General features: G+C 35.2%; 1 protein-coding gene across 1 annotated transcript; it reads right to left on the bottom strand.

Moving 5' to 3' along the window:
* Positions 1-4,675: 4,675 nt before the first annotated feature.
* LOC136773490 (zinc finger MYM-type protein 6-like) lies at positions 4,676-6,766 on the bottom strand. Its single transcript, XM_066727208.1, has one exon. It carries the CDS (start codon positions 6,764-6,766, stop codon positions 4,676-4,678), a length of 2,091 nt encoding a protein of 696 aa, XP_066583305.1.
* Between the last annotated feature and the right edge of the window lie 18,638 nt (positions 6,767-25,404).

Here is a 25,404-nt window from a genome sequence, read left to right as displayed (position 1 = left end):
AGAGGGTGCCATTTGTCATATACGCTGACATTGAATGCTTGCTTGAAAAAGTTGAGCAAACGGATGACGTTATTGGTATTTATCAAAAACACATACCTTTTAGTATAGGTTATTATTTTAAAAGCGTTCGTGATTCATCGGTCTCAACTTACAAATCATATCGTGGACTCGAGTGTATAGAATGGTTTGTGCGAGAACTCGATAAAATTGCTAGCATAGCGAGCGAAAAACTAAAGACTGTAGTGCCTATGAGAACGCTAAGTATTAGTGAAAATTCAAGGCATTATACTGAGCCCAACTGTCATATATGTAAAAAGACGTTTCTTCCAGATCAAATACGTGTTCGCGATCATGATCATTTAACTGGTAAATATAGGGGACCTACTCATAATAATTGTAATTTAAACTTTAACGATTCACATGTAATACCTGTAATTTTTCATAATTTATCAGGTTATGATGCACATTTTATTTTCGGTACAATCGCTAACTTGTATGAAGGTTCAGCACACTTGTTACCTGTACATAAGGAGAAGTATATTTCATTCACTAAATTCATACGTAAATATAATATACAACTAAGGTTTATCGATTCTTTCAAATTTATGGCATCTAATTTAGACAAATTGAGTTCATATTTAACGAGATCACAGTTAAAAAATTTAGAGTCAGAATTCTCATATTTAAACATAGAACAATTTAACCTTCTGACAAGGAAAGGTATTTTTCCTTACGATTACATAGATAGTCTGAACCGTCTGGAAGAAACTGCTTTACCTCCACGCGAGATATTCTATAATAGATTATCCGATAGTGATATTAGTGGGGGTGCGTATAATCACGCTAAGGAGGTATGGACCAAATTTCAAATACGAACACTTGGGGAGTATAGCGATCTCTATTTGAAAACTGATGTACTATTGTTGGCTGACGTTTTCGAAAATTTTCGTGATAGCTGCATGCAAACTTATAATTCGGATCCTGCTCATTATTATACACTCCCAGGCTTCACTTGGGATGCAATGCTCAAACATACAGGAATAAGATTAGAACTTTTTACTGACGTAGAAATGCTGCTTTTCGTAGAACGGGGCATACGTGGTGGTTTAAGCCAATGCTCGCACCGCTATGAAAAGGCTAACAATCGGTACATGCAAAACTACAATCCCGAGGAACCTTCTAAGTATTTAATGTACTACGATGTAAATAATTTGTATGGGTGGGCAATGCCTCAACCGCTCCCTACTCACGGATTTCGCTGGATTGAAAATGTTAATAATTTGGATATCTCTAATATACCGATAGATTCACCCGAGGGTTATATTTTAGAGGTTGACTTAGAGTATCCAAGCATGCTTCACGATAAACATTCCGACCTTCCATTTTGTCCCGTACGTGATGCCCCATCGGGTACACGTCAGAAGAAGCTACTTGCAACTTTAGAAGATAAGGAGCGCTATGTTATACACTATCGTGCTTTACAGCAATATATGCGTAATGGTGTTGTCTTAAAACACATTCATCGCGTTTTAGGATTTCAGCAGTCCACCTGGTTACGTAAATATATCGATCTGAACACTAATTTGCGTGCAGCATCTAAAAATGAGTTTGAGAAAAATCTTTTCAAATTAATGAACAATGCGGTGTTCGGTAAGACTATGGAGAATGTTAGAAATAGAGTTGATGTGAGACTCGTGAGTAGGTGGGAGGGAAGATATGGTGCTGAAGCAATGATTGCTAAGCCTAATTTTCACAGTCGCACTATATTCAGTGAGAATTTGGTCACGATTGAATTAACAAAATTAGCAGCTAAATTCGATACGCCTATATACGTAGGAATGAGCATTCTTGATATTTCGAAAACATGTTTGTATGATTTTCATTATGATTATATGCTTCCTACGTTCGGTAGCAAATGTAAAGCGTTATATACCGATACGGATAGTCTAATATACAGCATTGAGTGTGATGATATTTACACTATTATGAGGGAGAATCTTGCTAGATTCGATACAAGCGATTATTCTCCCAACAATCAGTACAATTTACCTCTAGTAAATAAAAAAGTCCCTGAGCTGATGAAAGATGAGAATAATGGGCAGATAATGACAGAGTTTATTGGACTGAGATAAAAAATATACACATTTAAAATAGAAAATAAAATTATCAAAAAAGCTAAAGGTATTAAGACTTACGTTGTTGCTAGAAACATAACCTTCGAGGACTATAAGGACTGTTTACAGTGAAGCCAGACTGGGTCTAAAATGCTTCCCCACTCTGTCTCCATAGGCTCAATAACACGTAGAGCTACTGAAGCATCCGTGAAAGCACCCCACTTCTGCCTCCTCGAACGTTGCACGCATACCATTACTGCAGTACGTGCATGTTTCGGTCTCCTTCGTATAGCTCCGGTATATTTCGAGTACGAGAAAGAGAGGTATACTTTTCTCGGACCTCTCTTTCTCGCGCTCCACCTTCGTTCGTTTAGCCAACGAGTCTAAACGAGAGAAGCCGAGCTAGCCGAAGAAAATTATGAAATGTCTTTTTCGCGGCCAGCTATGATAAAAGCTGACCACACGCTAAATGAGAATATAAAGATAAAATATTTATAAACAAACAGCCATTAACTTATTAGAATTTATAATAAATAAGGAAATGCGATGATATTACGTAACATTGGTCAATTTTCTTAAGACTCATATGTAACGTATTATTGTTAAAAATATTTTATTTTCTTAATTTATTATTTAATCCAGTAGGTTAATGGTAATAAAAAAAAAATTCATGACGAAAAAAAAAATTAAAAAAGTTTGCATGAATCTGCGGGAATCGAACCCGAGTCCGCGTAAGTAGCAAGCAAGCGCCTTATCATCTGCGCTATGGGACGCACTTGTCAACCAAGAAGCTTAGTGGCCTGTTAGATCGATGGAAGCTTTCTCTATGAAATTCAATTTACAGAATAAAATATCAATTATAATCGTACATATATTTATTTCGCATGTCTTTTCCTAATGAAATAAAATTTTTTTTTTTGCATATTTCTAATCATTAATGACTTTAACAGCTGTAGCTTCAAAAAGTGACTCCAACATTACGAAGAATATTTTTGATGGCTGTGGAATTAAAAATAAGTAACCCAAGATTTGTATTAGGGATTTAATTTATTATTTCTATTGCAATCAATTTATTTTGAAATAGCTCATATATAGAAAAACGATTTATCGTTCTTCACAAGTAAACGCGCATGAGAGACTGACAGAGATGAGACGATGTAGCCAAACAAAGTATTTATATAACATATATACTGTATTAAAAGGCTATCAGAATATAAAACTTATATATTGAGTAAGTACAACAGAGATAGCCTGTGTTATGCAGCGAACAGGTAAACTAAAGCGTGCGCTAGAGAGAGAGAGCCCGCTATTTAAAGTGCGAGAAGAAGACAGACTGATAAACACACAACACTCGGGTAAATGCCGCAAAAACCAAAGGCTATTGAACCCACAGTAATTGCTTCGAAATCAAACAGCTGATCTGTCAAATAGATCTAAAAATGATTCCTTCTTCTCTAATATTCACATACGGAAGGAGAAAATCATTTTGACTTTTAACATAGCACAATTGAAAGTGACAATATTTCTTAAAGATATAAATGCATATATTAATGCTCTGTGGATATAATAAGTATTTATTTTAGCAGACACATAAACATCCACTGTTATTATCGGACAATCATTTTCTGATTACATCTGTATTGATATTTATTAACTCCTTTGTGTTTCAAAGTTAAAGGAGTAAATGCTTTAGTATCCGAAAGATACTTATATATGTATCCAATGATTTAATAACCAACTGCTTTACATTTATTTTAATATTTATTGGGATGGGATTTTTTTTTCTTTTTTTAAAGAGGTTAAAATGCCTTTATGCACACCATCAAGCAGACTTATCATTATAAAAATTGTCTCCTTGTTGGTAGTGTGGGACTCATGACCCCCAGGAATTACCATTGCTCCGATTATTTCAAAGTTGGTTCAAGCTCCCTGGTTCTTTAAGGTCTAAACACTACCCACTAAACAATCCTCCTTTCATTACTCCTTACAATTGTAATGATTTTATTCATATTGCTTTGCAAAGTAGTCGCTCAATGCAGACTGAAATTATTTATTATTGCTTTGCAAAGTAGTCGCTAAATGCAGACTGAAATTATTTATTATTGCTTTGCAAAGTAGTCGCTCAATGCAGACTGAAATTATTTATTATTGCTTTGCAAAGTAGTCGCTCAATGCAGACTGAAATAATTTGTTGAAGCTTTGCAAAGTAGTCGCTAAATGCAGACTGAAATTATTTATTATTGCTTTGCAAAGTAGTCGCTCAATGCAGACTGAAATAATTTGTTGAAGCTTTGCAAAGTAGTCGCTAAATGCAGACTGAAATTATTTATTATTGCTTTGCAAAGTAGTCGCTCAATGCAGACTGAAATAATTTGTTGAAGCTTTGCAAAGTAGTCGCTAAATGCAGACTGAAATTATTTATTATTGCTTTGCAAAGTAGTCGCTCAATGCAGACTGAAATAATTTGTTGAAGCTTTGCAAAGTAGTCGCTAAATGCAGACTGAAATAATTTTTTGAAGCTTTGCAAAGTAGTCGCTAAGTGCAGACTTTCCTTTCACATTTTATTCTACTTCGGTATCATCATCACTATCTTCATATGCATGCAGATTTAAGTTACTTTTAGCTGTAACAAGTTTTGAAGAATATAATGAATTTTTCATTAATTCTAAGTGCTGTTTGGTTACAGTCATTGATAGTGATGTTTCTTCTTTGGATCGAAGTGCGTATTTTACTACGCAAATTGCATTCAATGTTTCATGTGAAAGTTTATTTCTTTTTCTTGTTTTACTATCAGGTATGATAGAAAAACATCTTTCTGCTTCCGCGTTTGAATGAGGAAGAGATCTTACTAAATTTAGTAATGCTCGTAATTGTGGATATCTTAGCTCTTTATTGCTATTTTTTGCTGAACATATTGCTTGCCACATATTATCGAATGATAATTTCGACCAGTATGTCTTTACATCATATGTTTCATTAGAATACAGAGATGTCCATTCAATTTTGATTGAATGTTCATCAAAATATCCTAAACGACGGCAAATTTCCAGTAATTTTATACTACTGGTTTCTCGATCCTCATCAAACAATGCTTTTTCCATTTGAAATATATTTAGATTTTCCAAAAATTTATCAAATATTGGAAAACGATTACGAACCTCTTGACTGGCTTTTATCAAGAAAGATAAACAGTTTTGACGAATTAATTGAATTGGTTCTTCGTTCAATTTTTCGTCAATCAATCCATCTTCTAAATATTCAGCACAATCAGGGCCGATATCTATTGACTGAAGGGGAAGCTGGTTATCAGTTCTTCCAAAATCAATATTCCGTAAATAAGGAATTAAGATTTCCTCTTTTAATAAAGCAGGCTTGATAAATTTTTGTAACAAAAACATTAAGAATTTCATGCACGATTTATGCAGTACATGAATTCTAGTTTCGCTTGCTTGAAAAAATGCATTAAAAGAATTAAATTTTTTCAATACATTTTCCAGAAAATATAAGTAAGCCTTTGTTTCTGGATTATTCATTGATAAAAGCATTTCTTCTGCTTGACTTTTATTTTCTGACATTTGTTCTAATAAAAAAGTATGAATAATGTTCCATTGTTCTAAAATCCGTTCTATGCATGTATGACGAGAGAGCCAACGCGTTTCTGCATATTTTAATAAATTTTTAGTCTCTTTCTCAAAAGACTGCTGAAAATCTTTAAAAATAGTTGTCCTTTTAGGACTTCCATTTATAAAAGTGACTATCTTTTTTATAAAGTTTCCGCATTCTACTGGCAACGTTTTACATGCATTAGAAGCTACTAGTGCAGAGGAGTGACAAATGCATGGCATTGTTACTAATCGTGGACAATTCTTTAAAAGTCTAGTTTGGAAAGAATCGTGCTTTCCAACCATTACCGATGCATTATCACAGCTTAATCCAATTATCTGTGATATTGGTATTTCTTTTTTTATAAGTTCACTACTAAATGCTTTAAACAGTTTATCTGCTGAACAGTCGCTTGCATCTAAGTTTATTAATTGAAGTAAATTTACTTCCACGCGTAATGATTTACTCTCCACGTATCGCGTAAGTAGTGTCATTTTTTTCTCATTACTAATGTCTGAAGTTTCATCCTCAAATACGGAAAACTTATGATTTTGTAACTTATTAGTTATCCGTGCAGTTTCATAAGGACATAAGACATTAGTAATAATATTTCTTAGTTTTGTTTTCCCCAAAGACATTGATTGCAGAACATCCGGTTCCTTACCAATTTCTTTGAAGATTGTCAACAACTCTGCACTGTACGTAAATGGAATATTATGTTCCACGAAGAAAGTTGCTAGCTTGATTTCAGCGACTTTAACTTTATCATTGAAATCAAGGTGACCTTCTTTAGAAGTACCAGGATATGTCATTTCCTCGTCTTCTACAATATCTAATTCTTTTATTTTTACTTTATGAATCTCGGAATTAGCATGCTGAATGACTTTTGCTTTACCGGATTCATAATATTTTTTGCAAGCAACGCAAAAAAATTTATAATTGTCGTTGGGGACGCTCCGTAGCCAAATCTTCCAAGAAGGGTTTTCATCAAACCATTGAGGTTGAAAACGCTTCCGTCTGGAGATTAATGATTTCCCCTTTTCTTCCATTTTCTATTTATATTATTATTAATATATTGTACTCACAATATTAATGTATTCCTCTACAGGTAATCCTTTATCGTTTCTTTAATAAAAATCACTAGTCACCAAAGGTAAAACACTTGAATGAACCTAGTAATTATTATAAATATCTTTTCAAAAATTAATAATTTTTGAAAGGCACAACACGCTCACTTAATTACTCAATATTTGTGTAATCTTTATTCGCGTTATTATTTTAAGTCGTTCAATGTAGACGATTGAAACCGACTGAACGATGAATACAGGGTGTAACGAAACGACCGCCTTTTCTCGTAACTGGAGGTTCGGGGTGACAAACTGAGTGCACGTGTAAAATTTCGTTCGAATCGTTCAAGAGGTTTAAAAGTTATTTCTATTTAAAAATCACCCTTTTTCAGTCCTTTTCGAACGACTTTAACTGCATAATGGAAAGTGGAGAAAGTGAAAAACAATTGATGAGCACCCAGCTAGAATGTAAAAATTATCGATCGCGTGCGGTAATACTTTTGCTATTTAATTCTTTAATCTGGCTATTAGATTAATTTTAAAAATAACAAAATCCTTTATATTACAATTCCAATTCAATTCAGTACAAGCATCATTGACTGATTTTATGGAAAGAGCGAGTTGACGCAATGTAAAGGAAAGTATCAAAAGCTAAGATATCGCGCGAGCGCAATGATAACTTAATAGACAATGCATGAGGGCATTCTCTTTCTACTAACGAAGCTAAAGGGAATGATTCAAAATCAATACATTGATGAAGGAGAAATCTAAACTCACCCATTAAATGTTCTGCAAGTTCCTTTAAATCGAAGTTTTTGAAAAAGCTTCAAACTGGCTCCTCGATGATTTCCAGAAAGCACACTATCACTGATTTTGCATTTAAACACTTGTGAATTTAAACAAATTAGGTATTAACCTACGTTTCTTCAAAACACTGGAGAATTTGACACTTTTGAACTGTTTGAAGTAGGGTGATTAAGAGTGGTCGAAAGGAATTATTGATTATTCTATCTCTCTGTGTCTCTCTTTTCAGCCTACTTCAAACAGTTCAAAAAGTATCAAATTAACCGGTGTTTTGAAGAAACGTAGGTTAACACCTAATTTGCTTAAATTCGCGAGTTCTTAAATGCAAAATCAATGAAAGTGTGCATTCTGGAAATCATCGAGGAGTCAGTTTGAAGCTTTTTCAAAAACTTCGGTGTAAAGGAACTTGGAGAACAATAATGGGTAAGTTTAATTTTTTCTATCATCAATGAATTGATTTTAAATAATTCTTTTTACCTTCGTTTGTAGAAAGAAAATGCCTTGATGTGTTTCCTATTAAATTATCAGTGCAGTCGCGTGACATCTTAGCTTTTGATACTTTCCTTTTCATTCTATCTTCTCCCTCTTTCCATCAATTCAGTCAATGATACTTGTATTGAATTGATTTGGAATTGTAATGAAAAGGATTTTGCTATTTTTAAAATTAATCTAATAGCCAAATTAATGAAATAAATAGCAAATGTATTATCGCGCGCGATCGATAATTTTTACATTCTAGTGGGGTGTTCGTCAATGGTTTTTTCACTTTCTCCACTTTATTATGCACAGTTAAAGTCGTTCGAAAAGGACCGAAAAAGGGTGAGTTTTAAATGGAAATAACTTTTAAACCCCTTGAACGATTCGAACAAAATTTTACACGTGCATTTGGATGGTCACCCCGAACCTCCAGTTACGAGAAAAGGCGGTCGTTTCGTTACACCCTGTATATACATTAGCTGGAGAATCATGTTATTGTTTGTATTTTCTAATAAGAGATACATAATACATATAACTGGATCATCCTCCTTAAGCCTTAAGCGTTAGCCTTTACCGGTATCAATTTGGTGCGAAAGTAAACAAATATTGACAGCCCGTGTGAGGTCTGGTTGAAGTAGACGTCTCATTTCCAATGGATCAGCTGGCCCGTCAGTTTGAAGCGTAAGTACTCTAACTTCATTTTGTCCTAAATATTCAGATTTAATGACAAATTTTAATACTTAAAAACAATTTATAATAATATATTCGTTTGAGTGTTACAATTAAAAATTTTATCTTTAAAATATCCATTTTCTAGAATTTGAGAGATAATCGCAATTCTTACCAAAACAGTGTATATTATTCTTGGTCTAAAATTTCGTTTGTTTTGTTTTCCAGAATGCCATACATAGAGGAAGCCTCAGAAAGTAAGCATATTTATCTCATAATCTAAATAATTTTAAATTATAAAATTATATTAATTTTTTATTATAATTTTTATCATCAATAGACGACAACCCCAGCATTGGCGACCAGCTCCAAAAATTGGAGCGAATGTTGCGCGCATTGCTGGTCCGCCAGCAGCAGCAACAGCCACAGCAACAGCCACAGCCACAGCAGCAACAACAACAGCAACAACAACGGCAGCAACAGCCGCAGCTGGAGTGGCCGGGAGAAGGGCCCTCCCACCCACAAAACAATGTGGGTGAGGGTGTGGGGCAGGCGGTGGCCACAGACGAGCGAACCCGTAAGCATACATATTTATTAAATTATTAAAATTATCATACCCGCGGTCCACTGGTTGAAATAGGTATAGGTTCAGATTCATTCCTTAATGTATAAAAAATTGCAATAAAAAACTGCAGTTGTTGGAAGATTAAAAATTCTTAAAAATACTGTTAGCCATTTGTTAAAATCATTTAAATGTTCTTGAACTCTGTATACGTTTATAAATAATTGTACTTAAATAAAAAAGTAAAAATTCTCTTATTAAATTAACTATTAATTTATTGCATGTATTATATTGCAGGAACTTTGCGAGGGGGTAAGGCCCGGCGCCATTGGGCGCAAATGCGCGGTGGAGGAGTTGGGAGAGGAAGAGGAGGATTGAGAGGAAGGGGAGGATTGAACGGAGGTGGTGGAAGAGGAGGATGGAGAGGAAGTGGAAGAGGTGGAGGAAGAGGGAGGTGCGGGGAAATAAAAAATTTTTATTTCAATTTTTAAATAAAATTTATATTAAAATGTAATCAGGTCTACTTATTCATCTTATCCTATCCCATCAAGAGACACGGTAGTGTCTCGACGGCAAGTACATATAAAAGTAGATAATGACATGTCTATACCGCCGAGCACTACCGTTAACTTATACAGTAGGTTTGGCCGCCTCATTTTTCAAACCGATTTATTTCCGTGAATGATCCATTGTCATGATTTAAGTAAAGCTTTCCTTAAACTAGTTTAGAACAAGCTTTCATTTAAGACCATGAATATTAAAAACGGTTCATGCAATCCAGAGATCTCATACTGAGTTAGCTATATATATATCGAAAATTGAGATTCTTCTCCTTCATAATCTTCTTCTTCTTCTCCAGCCAGAGTGTATGTCTCGGGCTGAAGTTGGCTGCTTAACGTAGGCTTAGTGACGTCAGTAGACGTAAACGTAAATATAGTTGTACACAATCGTAAACAGTGTGTCTGTGTGTATCTCCTAGATATATGTTTTACTTCGTTTATTACGGTAAATCAGGTTAAGCTGCAAGATTGACAGTATTAACCTTAAAACAATTTGAACCTAATTATGAAATAAATAAATGAAAAAACATGATTAGGCTGTTCTTATTTAAATTTGGTGAGGTTATACTCATTAAAAGGATTTTTAATTACATAAAGGAATCAACAGATTAGATAAGTATAAAAATGAATTTTATGATTTAAAATGTAATATATTTTCTGGTACTTTGTGTGATTTTATTGCAGATTAAATAGTGATGTGTTTATTATCTTACTGCTAAGGGTCGAGCTGTGTGGAGTGAAAGATTAAAATATAATATACACCGTGTCTCTTGATTGCTGAGGATGAAACTACGTGGATTGAGTTGCTGAGGATAGAGCTGACTGGATGAAGTAAGATTAATATTTATATATTTTTAACACTGCCAAGAAGAAGTATACTGTCAACATTTATGTGCATCGGTGATTATCCAGAGTATATATAAATTGCAAGAAATTGTTAAGGTATTTGAAAACCATATGCTAAACTTCCAAGTATTGAAATCATTAACAAAATACATATTTAACTGTTTCTTTTCTTTAAATTGATGTGGATTTCAACTGTCCGATAGGTTATCATACTGGGGGTGAATAGAGTTGACTGGATGAAGTAAGATTAATATTTATATATTTTCAACACTGTGCCAAGGAGAAGTATACTTTTAACATTTATGTGCATCAGTGATTATCAGGATTGCAAGAAATTGTTAAGGTAATTGAAATTCATATGTTAAACTTCCAGGTATTGAAATCATTAACAAAATACATGTTTAACTGTTTCTTTTCTTTAAACTGATATGGATTTCAATTGACCGATAGGTTATATCATACTGAGGATGAAACTATGTGAATTGAGTCATTGCTGAGGATAGAGCTAACTGGATGAAGTAAGATTCATTTTCAACACTGTGCCAAGGAGAAGTATACTTTCAACATTTATGTGCATCGGTGATTATCAAGAGCATATTAATTGCAAGAAATTGTTAAAGTATTTGAAAACCATATGCTAAACTTCCAGGTATTGAAATCATTAACAAAATACATTTTTAGTTGTTTCTTCTCTTTAAATTGATGTGGGTTTCATCTGTCCGATAGGTTATACCTTTGTCACGAATTAGCAGCATAAATGTGACTAATTGGTGCTAAAAAGAAATGTGGTATGCAAAACGAGACAATGTCAGCTTTAATTATATGCTTGATTGTAGTTTATTTAAAGCTTTGCGAATTGCTTGTCCAGTCATGCCCCTGTATCACCCCAAGCAGCTGATGGAATTACTGAAGTTTCGCAAAGTCAGATGTTGGTAAAAAGTCAAATGTTGATTAACAAATGGAATGATTCATGTTTCTTTAAAATATTATTTTCTTTGAAGAATTGAGATTTTTAAATGATAAATTTGAATTTAGGTTTACTCAGATGTTATCATTTAGTATTTTACAGTCACTGTGCAAGTGTATTATAGCAAATAGTAATACTTGTGCTTTGACTTAAATACATTTGGTACAATTGAATTAAAAATCCAAGGAGGATGGTTCGCACACATACTGACTATTGGAGTTGAATCAACAATTGGGCTTTTCACTCCTGCATTCTGGTACTAGAAACAGGCAAAGATGCAAGCATTGAAAGATTGGCAAAGTAAGAATAAGCCAATATTCAGAAAAACGTCATCCATTGCTCAGCCATAATTTAAGGATGAGACTCATTGGATGAAATTCTGTAAAATTGAGTTAATAACTATTGATTGTTTTCCTCTGTTACCTATACTAGTATTCTAGGCCAAAGACAGTATACTGGTCATTGGTATGGATGAAAAAATGCACGTTTATTCTCAATTGAAACTCAGTCCAAAAATTAATGGTTTCCACTCCATTTTGCAGCACCAGAAATCGGACCAGTTTCAACAGTGTATAGAAATTAGCGAAACGAACATTTGAGGACTTTGGCACAGGAAATGTTATAAGGACGACTCGCCAATGTATCTCCTATATCACGTTTGTCAAGAATTAGCAGCATAAATGTGATAGTAATTGGTGCTAAAAAGAAACGTGGTATACAAAACGACATTGTCAGCTTTGAATATATGCTTGATTGTAGCTTATTCAAAGCTTTGCGAATTGCTTGTCCAGTCTAGCCCCAGTATCAACTCAAGTAGTTAATGAAACTAGTCAAGTCTGGCAAGGTCAGATGGTGGTAAAAGTTAAATGTTGATAAACAGAAAATGTAAATTAATTAAAACATACATTTTACTTAATTATTTTTATATGTTGAAAGTATGTTTATTGATTATGAAAAATTTAATCAAACTATTATTATAGTGAAACTGAAAACATTAAACAAGTAGCCGGGGCATTAATTATGAAGTTCATTTATGCAGATTGCATTACAAATATCAATAAATTCAATGTGTTGACTGTGATATTTTTTCAACGTTAATATATTTTATTTTATTAGTTAAGCGCTGCTGTTTCAAAAAATGAGAAGTGTGAAAATTTTCTTTAAATTCTGTAGAAAAATTAAAATAATTATTTAATTTTTTAAATATTATACTCTTACAAAACGTTATGAAATCCCACAAAAAACAGACTTCGCCTGTAAAAAATGGCGGTAAGTACATAAACCATTTAGCATAAATAATATAGTAAAATTATCCAATTAAAAAAAGTAGTGAAATCCAAATATTAGGCAAGCGTATTTTTTCACCTTAGCAAAAGTTAAATTTTTGAAAAAAAAAGGAACAACTAAGTTACTTGCCGGGCCCGTAATGTCCATGCACAGTGAGAAATAGAATCGTCTGTGGTTCGGCTAACTTCACTCTGTATTTTAACATGAAATTTGCTGTACTACGCTATAGCTGAATCTCACACACGATTCAATTTCCCACTGTGCATGGACATTACGGGCCCGGCAAGTAACTTAGTTGTTCCTTTTTTTTTCAAAAATTTAACTTTTGCTAAGGTGAAAAAATACGATTGCCTAATATTTGGATTTCACTACTTTTTTTAATTGGATAATTTTACTATATTATTTATGCTAAATGCTTTATGTACTTGCCGCCATTTTTTACAGGCGAAGTCTGTTTTTTGTGGGATTTTCGTAATAATTCTTCGAATTTGTGAAGGGTTATGAAAGGAGGATTGTTTAGTGGGTAGTGTTTAGACCTTAAAGAACCAGGGAGCTTGAACCAACTTTGAAATAATCGGAGCAATGGTAATTCATGGGGGTCATGAGTCCCACACTACCAACAAGGAGACAATTTTTATAATGATAAGTCTGCTTGATGGTGTGCATAAAGGCATTTTAACCTCTTTAAAAAAAGAAAAAAAAATCCCATCCCAATAAATATTAAAATAAATGTAAAGCAGTTGGTTATTAAATCATTGGATACATATATAAGTATCTTTCGGATATTAAAGCATTTACTCCTTTAACTTTGAAACACAGAGGAGTTAATAAATATCAATACAGATGTAATCAGAAAATGATTGTCCGATAATAACAGTGGATGTTTATGTGTCTGCTAAAATAAATACTTATTATATCCACAGAGCATTAATATATGCATTTATATCTTTAAGAAATATTGTCACTTTCAATTGTGCTATGTTAAAAGTCAAAATGATTTTCTCCTTCCGTATGTGAATATTAGAGAAGAAGGAATCATTTTTCGATCTATTTGACAGATCAGCTGTTTGATTTCGAAGCAATTACTGTGGGTTCAATAGCCTTTGGTTTTTGCGGCATTTACCCGAGTGTTGTGTGTTTATCAGTCTGTCTTCTTCTCGCACTTTAAATAGCGGGCTCTCTCTCTAGCGCACGCTTTAGTTTACCTGTTCGCTGCATAACATAGGCTATCTCTGTTGTACTTACACAATATGTAAGTTTTATATTCTGATAGCCTTTTAATACAGTATATATGCTATATAAATAATTTGTTTGGCTACATCGTCTCATCTCTGTCAGTCCCTCATGCGCGTTTACTTGTGAAGAACGATAAATCGTTTTTCTATATATGAGCTATTTCAAAATAAATTGATTGCAATAGAAATAATAAATTAAATCCCTAATACAAATCTTGGGTTACTTATTTTTAATTCCACAGCCATCAAAAATATTCTTCGTAATGTTGGAGTCACTTTTTGAAGCTACAGCTGTTAAAGTCATTAATGATTAGAAATATGCAAAAAAAAATTTTATTTCATTAGGAAAAGACATGCGAAATAAATATATGTACGATTATAATTGATATTTTATTCTGTAAATTGAATTTCATAGAGAAAGCTTCCATCGATCTAACAGGCCACTAAGCTTCTTGGTTGACAAGTGCGTCCCGTAGCGCAGATGATAAGGCGCTTGCTTGCTACTTACGCGGACTCGGGTTCGATTCCCGCAGATTCATGCAAACTTTTTTAATTTTTTTTTTCGTCATGAATTTTTTTTTATTACCATTAACCTACTAGATTAAATAATAAATTAAGAAAATAAAATATTTTTAACAATAATACGTTACATATGAGTCTTAAGAAAATTGACCAATGTTACGTAATATCATCGCATTTCCTTATTTATTATAAAATCTAATAAGTTAATGGCTGTTTGTTTATAAATATTTTATCTTTATATTCTCATTTAGCGTGTGGTCAGCTTTTATCATAGTTGGCCGCGAAAAAGACATTTCATAATTTTCTTCGGCTAGCTCGGCTTCTCTCGTTTAGACTCGTTGGCTAAACGAACGAAGGTGGAGCGCGAGAAAGAGAGGTCCGAGAAAAGTATACCTCTCTTTTTCGTACTCGAAATATACCGGAGCTAAACGAAGGAGACCGAAACATGCACGTACTGCAGTAATGGTATGCGTGCAACGTTCGAGGAGGCAGAAGTGGGGTGCTTTCACGGATGCTTCAGTAGCTCTACGTGTTAGTGAGCCTATGGAGGCAGAGTGGGGAAGCATTTTAGACCCAGTCTGGCTTCACTGATCCCCATCCTCTTCCAGAGAAAGGTATAATGTTTCATTAGGTCGTGAATTTCCTTGCTCATCATCATCATCATCAGATGAAGGGGTTGGAATTTTAATTCTAGAGTTGTCTGCGAAATATTTACGTTGTGGAGTCGATGAGAAATAAGTTCATTTACGTTCCGATGGAATAATTAAAGAATTATCGCTTACAGTAGTTTTCTGTAGCGGTTCCTGTTTATACTCATATTTCGGGGACACGAAGGTCATCTCATTATGTTCAGTGAGCTTCTTCAATGGCTCAACAATTGGTTTAAAAGTTTCGTTTAAATTGGTTTCCATCATTGCTCTTCCTGATTTGAGTGCACGATATTTTTCACGAATTACTTTACTTTTCGCGGCAATCTTCTTTAGAAGCATCTTTTCTTCCATTTTCCTGCTTTCCACGATCAATCCACGTTCAATCCACGTTCAATCCACGTTCAATCTAGATTCAGTCCACGTTTTTATTTCCACGTTTATACTAGGTTTATTCCATGCTCATTTGATGTGTGTGTTTTGATGGAAACTTAGCTCTAAACTGAACAATCTTAAGCAAACGGTATACTATTTAATCATAGCATACTCATCGAAACCTTTCCGATATCTACCATTTTGAATTGTACTATCCTTGTCGATCACTAGAAATCCATAATCATGATGCCAGCACTTTGAACACAATTCATTGAATTTTTCAAATGACATATCCGTGTTTACATGATCGTTATAAATATGTTTTAAATTAGTACCATCTTGCTTAAAGATTATGAGAAGGTTTGCATTATCACGAATCATGTGTTTAGGAATTTTAGCATAAGTCTGGCAGAGGTAGAAGCAGTCAATATTTGAATGTCTACCCATGGAGAAGTAGTCTCTGATATTATCCTGCTTATCGTTAGCAACATCATCAAATATGAAAATAGAATTGGGTAACGCCTCAGTTACCTTTACAACGTCGCTATTGTTTGAAAATTTAAAATATCCAATACCTTTTAGTCCTTTTAATAACTGTTCAGGGTATTGATACTTGGGTTGTTGAAGCGACTTTGAGTATACATAAATATTTTCAAATCTCACACTGTTAGTACTTTCTACGAGACTAAGCAGTACGTTTGTTTTACCGCAATTCGAGGGTCCGCAAATTATACTACGAATTGTAGATGGAAGTAGGGATCCATGACGTTTACTCCTTCCTCCACAACCCCCACCGACAATAAAACGATCGGCGTTGGAGACACGAATGTGCAGTGGTTGCTTTACGAAATCCATAACTGTAAAACTCTATGATCATGCAAGCTATTTATAGGTTCGAAGCAGATTATCTCATCAGTTCTCATTATGTCGTTGTTAATGTTAGATGTGCTACGTTTGGAGGATTTAACTATTGAGCAGTTTGAATACATTCCAAAAATTTTACTATTGAAGCGCTTTCCAAACAGTATTCGACTTGTTTGGTGTAAATTACCTGAGCACATTCGTGCAGATCCTGAAGTGCAACAATATCGTGCCTGTACGGAACATTATAATTTACCTAATCAAGATCATTTTGATGGAATACCGCCTTCAATAAAAAATTCCTGGATGTGCCAACGAACCCGTTAGGAAAGCATGACATGATGAGATATGGTTGTGGATCTTTTTTCAATAAGCTGCTAAATAAACTACCCTTCGAGCTGCATGTACCTGGCCACAATTATTGCGGTCCAGGTACTCGCCTTCATGAACGGTTAGCACGTGGTGATCGAGGAATAAACCCTCTGGATGATGCTTGCCGTGAGCATGATATCGCATATTCAGTATATAAGGACCTGCCCTCGCGTCATCATGCTGATAAAGTACTTGCACGCCGTGCACGACAACGTATCATAGCTAGTGACTCATCCGTAGGTGAACGAGCGACAGCGACTGCTGTCTGGGCATCAATGAATGCAAAACGGAAACTCGGCTTAGGACTGCGAGTGCCTAGAAAAAGTACGAAGAAAAGAAAAATTCGTGTACCGAAAAAACGAGGTGGTTTATTGAGGAAAAAGTCACTTACTAAAACAAAACGGGGGGGTTTATTACCATTGCTTCCGCTGCTGAGTGCGGTGGGCGCATTAGCTGGCGGTGCAGCAGGTATAGCAAAGGCTGTAAACGACACCAAAGCAGCCAAAAAACAATTGGAAGAAATGCATCGACACAATCGCTTAATGGAAGCGAGAAGGAGACAAGGTTTATACCTCGCACCATACAGTCGAATAGGAGAGGGAGTGAAAAGGAAAAGGAAAAGAAAATAAATGGACTTCCTAAATCTGGACCTACTAGTAATATGCAATTATCAAACGTCTGCCGTAAAATACCGCATTTTCGGGGAGTCTTTATGCGTACATCTCTACCTCAAAATGCGCAACGCAATGAGTGCGCAATTGTGAATCTTGATGACGAACAAGGTCCTGGAACACAATGGGTCGCTTACGTTAAACGTAATAAGCACGTTAAGTATTTCGATTCCTTCGGAAATTTAAAACCACCAATTGAACTTGTGGAATATTTTGGACCTTCTGCTATAATCTACTACAACCACGACCAATATCAATCGTATGATTCAAGCATATGCGGTCAGTTGTGTGTCAAGTTTCTACGTGAACAATGTCTTTAACAGTTACACTCTCTGGCCGTGACTCGGTATTGGGGTCAGATTTTTTCCCCCCGATCGATCTTCGAGATGGACATTATGAACTCGGTCTCGTAGACTTTCAGAGCTTCAATTCAATCTCTAATGTTGATGAGACAAACAATATATTTTACGTTGATGATCAGGAGCTAACTATACCTACAGGTTGTTATGAGCTCAATGCTATAAATGACTTTTTACGTGCTCAGATGTTCGAAGGTGATGAAGAAGAAGTAATTGTTCTACGTGCTAATAATAATACATTAAAAAGTGAAATAAAGTGTAAATATCAGATTGATTTTACACAACCTAACAATATAGGCTCTTTGTTGGGTTTTTCATCAGATCGTGTTATTTCATCGAAAACACTAGCTGAATCAGACGAGCCCGTAAACATTATAAGAGTAAATATTCTACGAATTGAATGCAACATTACAGCTGGTGCGTACACAAACGGTAGACCTCGACATGTTATACATGAATTTTTTCCGAGTGTTCCGGCAGGTTATAAAATCGCAGAAACACCGAAGAACGTCATTTACTTGCCAGTCATTGCGAAAGTAATTGACCGTCTCACCTTGCGTATTCTCGATCAGGAAGATCGTATATTAAATTTCGGAGGTGAAGAAATCACAATTCGTTTATATATTAGAAAATGTTGATTTACAAGAATACTTATAAATCACCGATACTCGATGAGCCTATCAGTCCAACTGCTGCAGCAGGACAGAATACATTGAGTGAAGGTAACGCTGGAGGACAAAATACATTGAGCGAAGGTAACGTTGGCGCATCATTAACAAGAAGAAATACCACCTTTCTACAATCACTGGGTTTCAACGTTAGAAATAAAAATGGATCCATTAGATGTAACCGCTCAACCGGTGTTCGACAATCGCATCACTAAAATGGAAATGCATGCATACAATCCTTATGCAAATGCCTCATTGGGAAATAGTGATGAAATTCGAATTCCTATACAACAGCAAGATTTAATTCTTCTACCCTGTGAAAGTTATCTCTACATTGAGGGAAAGATAATCGTTGGAACCCGTGCTCCAGATGCAACAGCCCAAGATGTCGTAGGACTTGACTGTAATTCCATGGCATTCTTGTTTGATGAAATTCGTTATGAATTGAATGGTATTGAGATTGATCGCTGTAAGAATGTGGGTATTACTAGCTCCATGAAGAATCTCATCTCCTTAACTGCTGAGGAAAGTGCAAGTCTACGTCATTCAGGATGGTTTCTAACAGATCACAGGTCTACGAATCATTTCAACTTTTGTGTACCATTGCAAATGCTGTTGGGTTTTTGTGAAGACTACAGAAGAGTTATAATAAATGCACGTCATGAACTCGTTCTTATTCGAGCACGTGATGATATAAATTCACTACATTCTTCGAGAAAAATCTTCAACTCCAAAATTGATTTGCAAAAAGTGCAATGGAGGATTCCTCATGTATCACTGAATGATTATACAAAACTTAAATTTCTACGTTTGATTGAGCAAAACAAAAGTTTAACCATGGCTTTTCGTTCCTGGGAACTCTACGAATATCCACTTCTATCTGAAACACAGAGGCATACATGGGCCGTAAAAGCTGCAACACAATTGGAGAAACCTCGATATGTTATACTAGCATTTAGACAAAATAAGAAGAGTACGCAGCATATGGAGGTGCTTAGATTCAATGACAGTTCTGTTCGTGATGTTAAAGTCTATCTGAATTCAGAATTTTATCCATATGACCGAATTGATAGTGATAGCGAAAAAAACCGTTATTCTGTACTATATGATATGTATGTTAAATTTATCCATTCATATTATGCAGGAGAAAAACAGTCGAAACCAATGCTTAATTACAAAAACTTTGTGGAATACGGTCCTCTCTTCGTCATCGATTGTTCGCATCAAAATGAATCTATAAAGTCAGGCACTGTTGATGTTAAAATTGAGATTGATTGTACTAGAAATATTCCAAGTAATACTACTGCGTTTTGTTTAATTATACATGATAAAATCGTTGAATATAACCCGCTTACTAGTATTGTTAGAAATGTAAGTTAATAGACTAGATTTATATGTATCTTACTAATGTAGTGAGGGATAAAGAAAAAATAAATAAATAAGATATAATAAACATTTATTGATGTCATTCCTTAAAAACATTCCTTACAAACATTTCCAAAATTTATCTTATGATTATCATTGGGTAACTTTAAATTCTAAATTATTGTATCATCCTCCAACATATAAGATTTTTAATGTATTCGCTGATGCAGCATTTTGAAGTTCTTTGATTAGTTCAGGCGACTCCAGTAATTTCATCATCCTTGAGGGTAGGAAGAACCATTCGTCGGTAGCCAGCTTCGCTATTAATTTCTCTCCATATTTGGTCTTAATTTTCACTAATTCAGTGATTTGATACTCCTTATTCTCCTCAAAAGTATTCAGCTTTACGAAAGTCTTAGGTTCGTAAGTTACACTTGCAAGTGCATTGATCTTGGTTAAATCCATTTTTCTGTGAAAAAACATAGAAATTGAGAAAAGAAAAATATTGAAATAGAATAGCAAGAAAAGAGAATAATAATAAAAGAATAATTCTTACCACCCAAAAGAGTTTCTGTGGTACAGCAAGGAAAATATTCGGAATATAGCTTTGCACTGGATCTTTCACCTCCTTGAAGCTTCTAATGAAAACTGACTGACTGAAATTTCCCGATTGCTAACAACAAGGGTTTTAAAAATGGTGGAAGGGATGAGATGCATTCATGGAAGGGGATGAGATGCATTCTTATTGGAAGTTAATATTTGGGTGGTTGGGTATTCTTGCCCGCCTACGAAATTTGCCTCAAACAAGTCGTAACACGTTACAAGCGGTTTCTCCTGAATTCTTTTAATTGCATAATCATGTTGTAGACTTTTCTAAAGTGAACTGGGGAAAATTTGCGTCAAACAGGTCATGACACGTTACTAGTGGTTTCTCCAGAATTCTGTTAATTGCATAAACGTGTTGCAGACTTTTCTTAAGTGAAACGGTAAAATTTACGAGCACATTCCTCTCGATAGCTAGGCATATAAAAAATTGAGAGAATATGAAAAAATCGAGGATTTAAAAGGTCATAAATCAAGTAACAAGTCATGATATGACATGATCTCAGGCGTCATGTACTCGAGCATATCCGTTCTAGAAGATATCAGCACACTCAGCAATCAGTTCTCCAATCGCTAGAATGGTGCCAATACAGCTTCTTAATGTCTAGGTAAAAGTTATGTTTTGTTTTACCCTTCAAAAAAATGAAGTGCACTGACAACTCTTTCCCTTTCTAATACCTAGCCTGCTTGTTAGATGGATCGTATGATATGCTTATCTGAAAAGCTACAAATGGCTAAAGGATAAGTCAGGGATGGCTATAAAAATTCTTAAAACTGTTTTTTTATTCAATAACTAAAGTTTTACTATCAGTTACTCATCCAGTCTCCATGTCTCCTCCTCCTCCTCCTCCTCCTCCTTTTTCATCCACATCCTCCTCTTGAAGGCTAGCTTCTCTATAGCCGTATCCCGTGGTACCGCGAATGTATAATTTTAGTCAAACATCTTTTTATCACTCTAACTAATTCGCTAGTAGAAAGGTAAATGATTTCTTGAATGAAAGTCTAGAGAGGGTCCATAGAAGGAGAGAATAGTGGGAGGGTCTAGGATTGGTTCTGAATGGTCAAATAGTACCCTCTAAGGACATACTATAAGTGAGGAGCTGTAAGGCCTAATAAATTGGTGAACCTGACCTGGGTATAGTAACAGCTAGGACTTAATAAGTTGCCCTATCAAAATATTAATATTCCTGAAATTGATGTTAAATTGTTATTCTCCCCAATAGGGGAGACTATTAAAACTATACCCTTTCATTTAAAGGATATTTTAGTGATTCTCTGCATAGGTTTAGTTAAAACCATGCAAAGTTATAATTCCATGCTCGATGGAAAGTTAATTCCTTGCACGATATCAGCAACTTATCACAATAGCTATCTGCAATTTAAATAACGAGAAAAGGGGGGATTGCGGTAGCCACCTAGCGGAAATTACTGGTACTATCAATTAAATTGAACTAGTTCACCCGTGTGTGTAATTACGTAATATTAAAATACCATTAGCGCGAAAGAAGATTAAGGAAGGCAGTCACCTAGCGGTGACTACTGGACCTAGCAATTAACTCAACCTAGTTTATCTGTGTAGCAGAGTCGGAAATAGTTAGGCTACGTAAGGTAACTAACCATCGACTTCGAAGGGTGAAAAAACCTTCCCTCAACTAGGGCCCCGTAGGATAACTTAGGTCCCCGTAGGATAACTAACCAACGGTACCATAGAGTGAAAAATACCCCCTCCCTAACCAAACCCGGTCCCACTATAAGACCTTCCAACTGTGACATAGGGTGAAAAATACCCCCTCCCTAACCAAACCCGGTCCCACTATAAGACCTTCCAACTGTGACATAGGGTGAAAAATACCACCTATTTAACCAAACTCGGTCCCACTATAAGACCTTCCAACTGTGACATAGGGTGAAAAATACCCCCACCCTCCCTAACCAAACTCGATCCCACTATAAGACCCTTTCCTTCCTCATCCCCACCACTACCATACTAAGAGAGTCTTATCCCCACCCATCCCCCTTCCACACCACAAAACAGCTTCCCCCACTCCCTGTCATCGGAACCGCATAGCTCCTCTACTCATAATTTTGGTGGCTAATTTTAATGAAGATAGAAAGTTGTAGTAATAAGTAGAACTTTCATCATCTAAATTTTTCATTAACTGGTGTATATATATGATATATTGATTAAAACATAAGAGGAATAATGAAATGTGATAATGTTTCTTCATACGCAAATGCAGTTATACAATGCATTGTAAATTGTTATTCAATTAGAAGTATACTATTTCGTATAGAAGAGGACAATGCTCTAAAATCGTTTATTTTTGCTTACAGAAACTATTGATGAAACTTTAGAGAATATTGATTTTAGACAATATGCTGAAATTTAATTTGTTGGAATGCGGCAGTATGAGGCTAGTGATTTTACCACTGCTCTGTGTGATAAATTAAGTTGCTTCAATCGCGTTGTGGAACATTATCTAACAAAAATGGTTATATGTAGTACTTCATGTGGCCATACAGGTATTACCCAATCTTGTAATAATGGGCGCGTTCCGTTATTTACTGTGAGTACTAGTAATATATAGTTTGCGTGACATTAAATATAGCTTTTCAGTATTCGCAGTCAATAGCGGAACGGGGCCAATATTTTATTATTTTCGCTATCTGATGGTATGAAGAGTTTGTTAATTCCCAAAAAATTATACAAAAGTATTTCTTGGGGCATATTAGAAATAATTCAGAGCAACTTCTCTAAGTGGAAAAAACTAGAATTCTTTTTTACAGTAATTGCATGAGTTCTTTAGAACTTCAGCAAAAAATTGCTAGTATAGTTACTAACTAAGTTCTGATTGTTAAATTATATCATTATTTTATACCAAAACAGAAAATACAGAAAACGTTAAAAATTGGAATGTTCTTAAAAACTGGAACATTAAAAGTATACCTACTGAGAAATTAAAAAGTGGGGTTAAAGTTTATAAAGCAAATTGTGCGATTTCCCATGATGGCAAGGATGCTACAACTGGTCATTATACGTCTATGATACGTAAGGATAAATCATGGATATATGCGAACGATCATATCGTTCAAAAGGAAACATGGTCCAGAAATTTAAAAGGTGCGTATATCATATTCTTTGAAGAAATTTAATTCATTCAATATTACGTTATTCTTATCTCTAACGGCTGCTTTTATAAATGTTGAAAGTTGTTATTATGGGTAAAAACATCTTACTCATAATAACATGTTCAATAATATTAGCACCACGTCTGCGTTTAAAACACCATTTCACTAAAAAATAGCAGTAATTATTTCGCATTCGGCTGCAATTTTCCCATTTAGTAAATTATTTGAAAATGATATTAATTGCACAAAAAGATGCTATCATTTCAAATAGTTTTTTACTGGGTAAAGCGCCATTTAATTTAAAATCATATAACGAATTTTTTTTTCATAAAAATATTGTATTTTTTCAAAAGAAAAAAAAATATTCATTACGATTTTATAAATTGATTTCTTCGTTTTATTTACTTTTAAATGTTAAAAATATTTTCTTAAATGTTATACTTTTTATCATCTATTCTTGTAAAATAAATTTAATTATTCTTACGAAATGTTGTTATTTATATATTTTAATATATATTCCCGTTCAATAAAATTCAACAAATCGAATACACATACTATCAATATGAGTTTATTACGGTTTCTTTCATTTTCATCAAAAAATATATTCCTAAGAGGACTTCGCAAAATATTACAAAAAGTCCTGAGATCCCCCCAAAAAACACTTTCGATTAAAAAGAAGGCGGCAGGTAATTTTGCCCTTTCTCTCCAAAAATAGTAGTTCCAAGAAGAAAAATTATTACCGAGAATAAATAGCAAACAAAAATACCGGCCACATAAAGTGTTAAAATCATTTAGATTAGACAAGTAATTATAATTCGTCCCAATAAAAGTAACAACAAAGAAAGTGTAACGTTATTCTCGTCAGTGTGAGGGGCCACTCACACTACGGGTTTTCTCATTACCTTCGCCCGTCCTTATTTATCGGTATCAGTGCGTCAGTTGGTCAGTTGGGTGGCCAACAACCCTACGTTATCATTGGAATCTTTCGACTCCCTTTCTTGATGCATCTTATACGGCCCTGCGGCAATGCATTTGGACGGTAGCGGTAGCCAGGGTCGCTCAGTATGCTAAGTCGTGGAGAGAGGGGAAGGTTCCTTGCGGAAGTCCGAGCCTCGCAGACCTATCTGCTGAGGGGCATATATCTATCCCTCACCACCCATACTCAGGTGGTGGTGAGGAGTGCGGGAACATGCGGTATCTTTGCCAAGCATAGAGTTTGCCAGGAGCGGACCACCACGGAGGCAATGTTCGTGGCCCGTCCAGCCATAGCGCAAGCCTATGGGATTACGGAGGGCACCGGGACACATTCCAACGGGCTAACTACTCGCCTGCATAACCCACTATGCATTGGCCGGTATCCTGTCGTGACGTACGTGCAGGCTGGCCTATAGCACACACCTCACGTACGCGAACGGACCCATGGCTGTCTGAGTGCCGCGTCACGCGCTCACCAGCACGCACGGACACAACAGCACAGTCCCACGGTCGCGTTCCGACTGCCTGCTATAGCAGTCTGCGCACGACATTCACGAAGCCTGCTTGAAGCGCGTAACCAGCGTTCAAGCCAGACCCGATGTTCTATTTCCCCTCCTCGCGGGGACTTATAGATACGGTCATTCTTTTTAGGACTCCCCGAGGCCG

Source organism: Prorops nasuta, unplaced genomic scaffold (assembly GCF_024137725.1).
Source record: "Prorops nasuta isolate Cenicafe-Biocafe unplaced genomic scaffold, Cenicafe_Pnas_1.2 PNAS00001, whole genome shotgun sequence".
Lineage (NCBI taxonomy): Eukaryota > Metazoa > Arthropoda > Insecta > Hymenoptera > Bethylidae > Prorops > Prorops nasuta.
This window is presented reverse-complemented; position numbering and strand designations above follow the sequence as displayed.

Excerpts from the sequence above, each read along its gene's own strand:
- LOC136773490 (XM_066727208.1), bottom strand. The coding sequence starts at position 6,766 with ATGGAAGAAAAGGGGAAATCATTAATCTCCAGACGGAAGCGTTTTCAA.